Consider the following 10,161-nt stretch of genomic DNA (forward strand, 5'->3'; position numbering starts at 1 on the left):
CCCACAGCGGCCTCTGGGTTTTGTCTGCCTTGGGGTTTCCTTCCACGTCCCGGGCCACATTAGAGGGGCGGTGGTGGCGGTGGTGGTGGGGGGTTGGATGTGGTCGCAGGGCGACCAGGCACCTCCGGGTCACAGCCGGTGCCCTTGGCATCTTCCTGCGCCCTTGTTTCCTCAGTTCCCTGTGCCCTCCCCGAGCCACACACTCTTGGAGACGCACTTTCCTCCAGGTGCACAGGACCCATCTCTGCTTAGCGAGGGTGCCCGCCCACAGCGCGGGCCTTGGAACCAGGGCTGGCAAAGGGCTGAGGTCTAATGGACCTGCAGGAATTGGCCCATGGGAGAGCTATTTTACTTCGCTTTTGGCGATAGAGGGGGCTTTGGTGGGTGTGCCATTGAAAAGGCAGGCAGCATTTGCTGGGCCTGCGTGTGTGAGTGTGAGTGTGTGTGTGCACCTTGTTGAAGCTCAGGTGCTATGGGAGGTGGGGGGGACTCCTGGCTCTCCTGGCTGTGGCCGGCGGGCTCTCCCCATGATGAGTTGAGACAGGCCCCTGTGTGTATCAGTGTCTTAAAAATGTGGGGAATGTGGGCTCTGGCACACTGTGGAGGGGGCTGGCTAGGCACTGGGGGAAGCCCTCCCCTTGAACCCTGGGCACCCTCCTGCACTTCCCAGGGCGCCTCATGGACATCTTGCGCTGCCGTGGCAAGAGGGGCTACGAGGCCTTCCTGGAAGCCCTGGAGTTCTACTACCCGGAGCACTTCACACTGCTCACCGGCCAGGAGCCCGCCCAGCGCTGCTCCATGATCCTGGGTGAGTGGGCCCGCAGTGGGCGCCGCAGCTCCCACCCCCTGGCAGAGGTTGCTTGCCTTGTTGTCCCTGTCAGGGAGGCACAGCCATGATCCCTGTTGACCCGATAGGGAGACGGAGGCACAGAGAGACCCGGAGAGGTCTGCCCAAGACCCCGGAGCAGGCTGAGTGTGGGCTGGGATCCTAATCCAGTTAGTCAGAGTTCCGAACAAGGCCCCTAAAATTGATTGCAGGCTTGTATGTGTCAGACATACATGGGTGTACGGTTTCTTATGCAAAAAGTTCAAACAGTCCAGGTGACTTTAGAATAAAGAGGAAAGACCTTTTACTTCTTCCTTCAGCTCTGCTCTGCTGGTAACCCTTCGTCGAGTCTCCCTTTTTTATTTTTTGTTTTTTAAAAAAATATATTTTATTGATTCTTTACAGTGAGGAAGGGAGAGAGATAGAGAGTTAGAAACATCGATGAGAGAGAAACATCGATCAGCTGCCTCCTGCACATCTCCCACTGGGGATGTGCCCGCAACCCAGGTACATGCCCTTGACCGGAATCAAACCTGGGACCCTTCAGTCCGCAGGCCGACGCTCCATCCACTGAGCCAAACCGGTTTCAGCGAGTCTCCCTTTTTTTTGCATTTATACATGTGCCACGTACGTACACACACACACACACACACACACACACACACACGGGATCATCCTACATGTGCTGCTCTGTATTTCACGGTTTCTCAGAACAACTGATTTTCATGATTTTCCCCACCTCTGTTACACTTGTTTTAAATGACTGCACGGTGTTCATTAGTGCTGCTGGCCACAAGTCACTTAACTGGTCCCCTGCTGATGGACATCTAGGTTGTTTCCAGTTTCGCAATATTACAGACGATGCTGGGAACATCCTTCTGTATGCATCTTGGTGCAAATGTATATGTCTCAGGAGGAGAGGTTCTGAGGAGTAAAGTTTCTCAATGAGGATGTGTATTTTAAATGTGAAATCAACATACATCTCACCAGCGGTGTGTGGGTGTCCATGTTGCTGTACCCTCATGCATCCTGCGGATGTAAAAACATTTTTGCCAGTTTGATATGTCAAAAATAATGTTTTTTTAAAAAAATATATTTTATTGATTTTTTACAGAGAGGAAGGGAGAGAGATAGAGAGTTAGAAACATCGATGAGAGAGAAACATCGATCAGCTGCCTCCTGCACATCTCCTACTGGGGATGTGCCCGCAACCCAGGTACATGCCCTTGACCGGAATCGAACCTGGGAACTTTCAGTCCGCAGGCTGACACTCTATCCACTGAGCCAAACCGGTTTCGGCCAAAAATAATGTTTTTAAGTTTGTACCTCATTGAGAGATATAATTCATAGCTTACAAATTAGTAAACCTTGGGCAATGGACACGACCTCTCTGTGCCTCGGTTTCTCTGTCTTTAGGGTAGATATAATAATAGTACCTGTATTAAGTGTTGTCATGAAGATTAAATAAATTAACATATGTATCTAGCCCAAAGAATAAAGTTAAATGTTAGTGGCTATAATTATTATTATAATAATGGTGAGGTAGGGCCTATTTATTAGCCACTTTTGTTTTGGGACTTACCTACCGATAGTTTTTACCCTTATTTTTATTTGTTTGTTTGCCTTTTTTTTTATTGACCTGTAAAAGCTCTTTATATATTGTGGCTCTGAATTCTTATATTTTTCTTTTGCTCTGTTGCTTGTTTTTTTTTTTTTAACTTTGTTTGTTACATCTTTCATCATTCTGAAAGTTTAATATTTGTATATGGATTTATCTATCTTTTCTTTTATAGCTTCTGATTTTTGTGCCTTATTTAGGAAGGCCTTCCTTACCCCTAAATTATAAAAACATCGGGTGTTCCCCCAAAATATATATACACACTTTGACTAATTATAAAGGCAGTGTTTATTAAAATACATTTCATTTTCAAAATTGAGCTATCAGCTATTAAAGTGTGTATACATTTTTTGAGAAACCCTGCATATTCCAGAGTTTTCTTCTAGTGTTTTTGTGGTTTGGGTGTTTCTGTGCAGTTTGCTGTCCCTGTGGGTTTTATTTGCCTGACTTAGCTTTTCTCCCCACTGTGTCTCGCAGATGAGGAGGGCCCCGAGGGCCTGACCCAGTTCCTGATGACCGAGGTGCGGCGGCTACGGGAGGCTCGAAAGAGCCAGCTGCAGCGGGAGCAGCAGCTGCAGGCTCGCGGCCGGCTGCTGGAGGAGGAGCGGGCAGGACTGGAGCAGCGGCTGCGGGAGCAGCAGCAGGCTCAGGAGCGCTGCCAGCGGCTGCGGGAGGACTGGGAGGTGGGCAGCCTGGAGCTGCTGCGGCTCAAGGATGAAAACTACATGATCGCCATGCGCCTGGCACAGCTCAGCGAGGAGAAGAACTCGGCCGTCCTGCGCAGCCGGGACCTGCAGCTGGCGGTAGGCCCTGGGAGATGGACAGGGCACCGTGGGGCAGGGGCGACCTCTATAAAAAAGGATGGTAATGTGATAGCCAGCTCGTGTCCCAGAGCCACCATCTATTGGACTGTGGGCAAGGCCTTTCACTACCCTGTGCCTCAGTTTTCTCATCTGTAATATGGGGGTGTTGATGGCACTTATTTCATTGAGATATGGCTGTGGTTCTCAACTGGGGACAGTTTTGCCCCCCAGAAACAATGGCCACGTCAGGAAACATTTTTGGTCGTCACAGTGAGGTGTGTTCTATTGGCCTCTAGTGGGTAGAGGCTAGTGTTGCTGATAAACATCCTACAGAGCACAGGCCAGCCCCCAAACCAAGAATTATTTAACCCAAAATGTTAGCACGTGCCGAGGTGGAGAAAACTTGGGTTACAGGGTGCATCAGTTTAAGGTATGTACAGTGCCTGCACAGAGTTAGTGCTCAGACCCTGCATTGTCATTAGCCATTGTCGTTTCTATTATTATTATTATCTGTGTGCCATGCCGGTTACATGCATCACGTCACATGTTCCCACGGAGGTCCCATGCACTAGGTTCTCATTTTGAAACTCAACGCTGGGCTGAGATTGTAAAGGGACGTGCTCATCACAAAGCTGGGAATGGCACCTGGATTCGAACCAGGTCTGCCTGGCACCAGGGCCGGCCGTCCCCCTGATGCTGTTCTGCCCGATCTTGTCCAGGTGAAGTCTCACCCGGCCCTCTCCAGCAGTGAACAAGGCCCCGCCTCTTACAGGTGGAGAAACCGAGTCACACTTCTTGCTTTCCTATTGGCACTCAGCATGGGGATGAAATTGGAATGTTACTGCCCAGGGGATTGTCTCAAGGATTTTATTTTGAATCCTCACCTGAGGATATTTTTTCCATTGATTTTTTCTTTTCCCAGAGAGAGTGGAAGGGAGGGAGGGGAGAGAGAGAAGGAAAGAGAGAGAGAGAAAAACAGAACCACCCATGTGAGAGAGACACATCGATTGGTTGCCTCTCACATGCTCCCCCACCGGGGCTGGGGATCCAACCTGCAACCCAGGCCTGTGCCCCTGACTGGGAATCTAACCCGAGACCCTTCAGTGTGTGAGCGGATGCTCTAACCATCGAGCAACACGGGCCAGGGCTGTTTAAAGGATTTAACCGTGCCAGCGGCACACAGTAGGCTCTCTCCTGCAATACTGTGCGAGGCTGCCTGGGGGGATTCTGACCCTGGGGTTGGAAGACCCATGAGCCTCAGCGGAGGCTGCGGCATTGCAGGTGTGACAGGTGCCTGTTGGAGGCTGTCGTGTGGGTGCACTGGAGTGTGGGAGCCTGTGGCTGGGGTTTGGGGAAACGAGTCCTGATTGGGGGCGTTGAGGCCACAGGTTGAAGGGCCTAGACTGCCAGGCTCGATGGGGGGCGTGGGAGGCAGATGCTTGGAGTGGGGTGACCAAGAGGCTGTTCTCTGCCTGCTTGGTGTTTGGCATGAGGTAGGGCTGCCTGAGGCCCAAGACTGGCTGCAGATTGGGCGAAGGGTGGCCTGGGCAAGGCTTTCCTCTCTGTGCCTCCGTTTCCTCACCATCCTGGAGGCGGGAGGTCACAGAGAAGGACGATGTAGCGAAACAGCACCTCCCCTGCCCAGGCACGGTCCTCACTGCTTGCCCTGCACCGACCCCTTGACTTTTCCAACAACTCTATTGGGACAAGGGTGGCGGCACTGTTACTGTCCCCATTTATGGATGAGGAAACTGAGACACAGCAAGATTGGTTAGAGCACTTTCCCAGGATCCCACGATTGAGAATTTCTGAGCTTGCTCTTGGCGCTGCTAGGGTCGGGTGGGGCGGGTGGCAGGTGGGAGAGCTGGGTTCCCCATCGTCATCCGTGCCTGCTTTTCTGAAATGGGCCTGAGACCTGCTATGAGTGTTCTTGGAAGAAGGGCTCTGCTCAGAGAGGACAGTGTGAGGGCCACCGGCCCAGGGAGTTGGGAGTGGCTGAGGCTGGAATGGTCTGGAGCATCATGCGTGCACCAAAAGGTTGCTGGTTTGATTCTCGGTCAGGGCACATACCTAGGTTGAGGGTTTGATGTTTTTCTCTTACACTGATGTTTCTCTCTCTCTCTCTCTCTCAAAATCAGGTGAGGATTAACAAAATAAAAAAGAAGAGGCATTGGAGGTGCCTCTGTATCTGCAGATTAGCTATAGGTGCGCATAGTGTGACCACCTAGGGGTAAGAGAATCTGACACTAGGCGGAGGATGGCTGCTTTTTCCCAGTTTAGTGGGTAGAGGGTGAGGGGTGAAATTCAACTAATGGATAAGTTTCTCTGTAAATGTTGCTACTGTAAATTTGCCTAAATTTGGGGGGCTTTTTTCGGCCACAAAAATGAGCAAAGGCGTTGCAGATGGAAATGAGTAGAACAGCTGATGGCTCCTGTCTTGGCAGCCTGGGCCTCCTTCCCCACGGGCAGGTGTGTGGCGGCTGTGACTTAATACTGTGCTTTGTAAGGTGCAAATTTAATGAGCGGCGATTTCCAAGCAACATAAACTTAAGGAACCAACACTGTAATTTTGTGCTAAGTGAGTTTGTACCCCAGGATTAAAGGCACCCGCATGTCCTGGCATTCGGCAGAGACTCCCAGGTGCTCTGCCCCGTGAGCTCATCGCGGGAGCGTGCTGGCCAAGGGTCAGGCGGGAGGCCGTGGTGTGTGGCTGCGGTTTGCTGGAGAGGGTGTGACCACGCTTGCCCTTGTAACCAGCTGTCTCTCTCCGACGGTTTACAAAGCATGTTTTGTGAGGGAAAGGAATGTGAGAATCATGAATTTCTTCCTGAGCCTTTTGCGGAGGAGGAGAAACTCCTGACCCAGCCTCAGACCCGTGTGTGTGTGTGTGTGTGTGTGTGGCCATGCTCGGCTCTGGGAAGTGTGTGGCTGCCATTCATTTTCCGAGACAGGCCAGGGCATTCCGAGGGCACCAGACACTGGCACGCCAGAGTGTAGCGCCAGAGGTCATTGTGCCTTCTTTCAACAATGACTTCGTTTTGTGGCCTGCCACCTGCTGCTCCTCTTGTCACTATCTAGCAACCTCGGACCCCACATGAATTTGGAAAATACCTCTGGCTGAGTGCGGTTATAATCCAGCAAACCGATCGTGTATATCTGCTCTCAGCCTGCCGGCCACCTCACGGCCGCCCAGCCACCACCCCGGCCAGCTCCGGCTGCACCCGCCGTGTGGTGGCGGGTTGGGATTTTTTTTAAGGCGGTGAAGACAGCCACTGTCACACCCCTGGCAGCTCTGCAGCCAGCCTCTGACCGCTTAGAGGTCTCTGCCCACCTTCTGTCTTGTTTGCTTCTGGCAATGACTTTGGGAGGCAGCGCATGCATGGAGCGGGGGCAGTGAACGGGCCCATTTTACCTATAAAGAAACTGAGGCCCAGAGGAGGCCAGTGACTTGCTCAGGATGACAAGAGGGCAAAAGTGGTACAACTGAAACCTGGACCCCAGGCTTGGAGTTCCTGTTGAGGATGAACTAACAGCACAATCTTCTAGCGGGGGGCCTGGGAACCCTCAGAACCATCCTCTTCCTCCTCTTCCCCCTTTTCCTTGGGGGATGAGGAAACCGAGGCACAAAGAGAGCCCGTGACTTGCCAAAGGCCACACCAAGTTCGAGGCGGAGCTGGGCCCAGACCCTGGTCCCCCTGTTCTCGGTGTAGCCCTCCTCCTCCTCCGTCAGCTGCTACTGGGCTCTCTGGCCTGTTCTCCGTGTCGGAGCCGTGGGGCTGATGAAGATGAAGCACCGCGGCCAAAAGTCCTTGAAGCAGAGGCCCCTGGGAGGGCGGCTTGGCCCTGCCGCCCCCTCTCTTCCTCATCGTGTTTGCCCAGCCGGTACTTCCTTCATAGACAAGTCCAGGAGGGCGCCTGCTCAGACCCCTCTGGGGATCTGGGAGGCACCCAGGAATGAGGAGCAGGCCTTCTCCCCAGGGGCCTCCCTGGGATCCTTCCCTGGGCCGCATCCCTCCCTGGGCTGACCCATGTGTTGCTCCCCAGGTGGATCAGCTGAAGCTGAAGGTGAGCCGGCTGGAGGAAGAGTGTGCGCTGCTCCGCAGGACCAGGGGGCCACCCCCCGGGGCAGAGGAGAAGGAGAAGGAGAAGGAGAAGGAGCCGGACAGCGTGGACCTGGTCTCTGAGCTGCGTGCAGAGAATCAGCGGCTGACAGCGTCCCTGCAGGAGCTGCAGGAGGGGCGGCAGCTGTTGAACACCTTCACAAAATTTGACATATGAAGTTTTAAAAGCCTGCTGTCAATACAACAAAACATGGCCTCTTGTCTTGGCTGAGCGTTCTGCTCTCTCTGCCTTTAGTCTGTGGTCTGTGGGTGGCCCCACCAGGTAGGTCTCTGGATGCTTTGCCACTGTGCACCTGATTTTGTCTGTGAGCATTTTTAGGGGAAAGGGCCCCCGCTTTTATTATTTGTAGAAGAGTCTGGAAAGTTGAGACCCCTGGGGTCTGGGTGGCCCAGGGCTTGCTGGGGGTCCTGGGGCAGGTCTTTGGCAGTGTGGGCTGGCCATTGCTCCACACAGGAAGTGGGGGGTGGGAGCCAGGGTTCTGGTGTACTTCATAGGGTGGGGGTGCCTGGCTGGGTGTGGGTTTGGGGGTGGATCTTGGAGCCATGGTCTACCTGCAGGGGACAGGCTCAGCCCCTACGAGGACCCCTTGTGAGAGGGGCAGGAATAGGCCTCGGAAATGGCCACCTATCTGCTGCCTGGGCGGCTGGTGGGGGCCGGAGCAGGAGAGAGCGTGCCTAGTTTTTGTTTCGGAACATGATCCTGGCTGAACTCGTTCAAGCATGTCTCACACCCTTAGCTCATCTGCACCCCAGATGTTCCCTGGAGGGTGGGCAGGGCTGGTGGGCCACGCCCACTCTACATTTGGGAAACCGGGGTCCAGAGAGGTCAAGGCCCTGGGCCCAGTGGAGTGGGGCTGAGGGCTGAGGGCTGCGGGTCCCCCTTCCCCTGACACTCAAGGTGGGCCCTGGGCCAGAGGCTGAGGCAGCCCTGAACTCTGACCCCCAGGAGGCAAGCCGGCCGGGGGCCCCAGGCTCAGAGCGCATCCTCTTGGACATCCTGGAGCATGACTGGAGGGAGGCGCAGGACAGCAGACAGGAGCTGTGCCAGAAGCTGCACACTGTGCAGGGGGAGTTGCAGTGGGCCGAGGAGCTTCGGGACAAGGTACAGTCCCCCGTGTACCATCCCCACCCTGCCCTGCCCCCGCCTTCCGTCTTACACAGCTGGGGAGGCTCCCGGGGAGGAGAGGGCGGTGGGCATCACCAGTTCACTTGTGCCGACCTTCCCTGCAGGTGTGCCAGGCACTGTGCATTCATTCGTTCTCAAGTATTTATTGCGATACATCAGGGAACAAAACAAATGTCTCTGTGCCTGTGGAGGGTAAATTCTAGCAGGGGAGACACACCGTCTGCCATACACACAACCTGAGTCGACCACTTCATGTAGGGGAGGGTAATGAGGGATGTGGGGAAGCAGAGCAGGGCCAGGGAGCAGGTTGCAGTTCAGAGGGAGGCCCAGGCTGGTTGGGAGGGAGTCATCATTATTGGTAGTCCCATTTTACAGATGAGGCAGTTGAGGCCAGGGAGGTGAAGTCAGGCCCAGCTGGGGAGATTGGATGGGTGCGTGTTTTGAGGGCTCAGGCCTCTCTCTCTGGACCTGTTGGGCACCTGCTGGGTCACCAACCTTGTGGTCTGACCCTGGCACGTTCCACCCTGTGCCGCCCCGCCTGCCCGCAGTACCTGCAGGAGATGGAGGACCTGCGGCTGAAGCACCGCACGCTGCAGAAGGACTGCGACCTGTACAAGCACCGCATGGCCACCGTCCTGGCCCAGCTGGAGGAGATTGAGAAGGAGCGGGACCAGGTGAGCCCCACCTGCTGGGCCTGAGGTCGTGGCCCGGTGGGTGGGCAGACGAGGAGAAGCGGACGGGACTAGAATTGTGGGGCACCGATTGGTTAGGAGGGGCATGTAGGCCAGGAGGACACAGGCGTGGGGCCTTGAGCACTCCAGGTATGCCAGCCTTGCCCCTGAGCACACCTGCTCACCTGAGCTTCTGGGACAGTTAGGGAGTTGGTCCTGGGGCTCTTTACTTCTGAATTTCTATTCTCTCTCCAAGTCAAAAGCAAGACCTACGCAGGGGAGGTGCTTGCAGATATTTGCTGATGAAGAAATTCTCTAAAGTTCTGGCTCCCACGCCCTGGGCACCACGGCCCTCTCCGCCTGAGGCCACAGGGTGGGCTGAGCGCCCAGGCCGCTCCTCTGGCCCCAGGCCTGTGCGAGGCCCCCACGCTCTGGGGAGAGCAGGAGGTCCTGTCCCCAGACCAAGTTTGAGTCCCACTAGAGGAGTTGAAGCCGGCACATGAGGATGGGGCTCAGAATACCCTGGCGGGCTCGGTGAAGAGACGGGTTCAGGCTTCACCCCGGACACGCTGGTTCTGTGGTTTGGGTGGGCTCAGGGATCTGCCCTTCGCCCGGTTGCTCCCGGCCACTGGGCCTGTCTCCAGCGCCCTCTGGGGCAGTGGGTCGGTGGCAGGGCCAGGCACGGGCCCAGCTTTCAGGGACCCTGGGCTTCATCGTGGGGAAAAGTGCTTTGGATGCAATGGGATGGGTTTGAGTGAAGGCTCCTCCACTAGGCGGGGGTGTGGTGAGTGAAGCTGGCTACACACAGTAGGTCTCACAGTTTTAAGCTGTTCTTGGGAAATGGTCAGAGCCTGGGTTTGAATCCCAGCCCTGCCCCTGCTGCCTTGGTCTCCTTATTTACAAGACGAGAATAATGAGACTGCCTCACTTGGAGGGTGAGTGTGCTGATTAAATGAGCTGATATTAAGCCCAGGGTCAGGCACAGGAAGTGCTATT

General features: G+C 54.8%; 1 protein-coding gene across 1 annotated transcript in view; it reads left to right on the top strand.

The window, feature by feature from the left end:
* Positions 1-642: 642 nt before the first annotated feature.
* Positions 643-10,161, top strand: part of CARD10 (caspase recruitment domain family member 10) — a gene marked incomplete at its 5' end in the record, with an annotated part of 26,577 nt that continues 17,058 nt past the window's right edge. Inside the window, 5 exons of the mRNA XM_006757450.2 lie at positions 643-808; positions 2,922-3,247; positions 7,292-7,492; positions 8,312-8,470; positions 9,043-9,168. Of these exons, the coding sequence (XP_006757513.2) occupies positions 643-808; positions 2,922-3,247; positions 7,292-7,492; positions 8,312-8,470; positions 9,043-9,168 (978 nt within the window). The remainder of the gene's footprint in view (positions 809-2,921; positions 3,248-7,291; positions 7,493-8,311; positions 8,471-9,042; positions 9,169-10,161) is intronic.

Source organism: Myotis davidii, unplaced genomic scaffold (assembly GCF_000327345.1).
Source record: "Myotis davidii unplaced genomic scaffold, ASM32734v1 scaffold514, whole genome shotgun sequence".
Classification (NCBI taxonomy): domain Eukaryota; kingdom Metazoa; phylum Chordata; class Mammalia; order Chiroptera; family Vespertilionidae; genus Myotis; species Myotis davidii.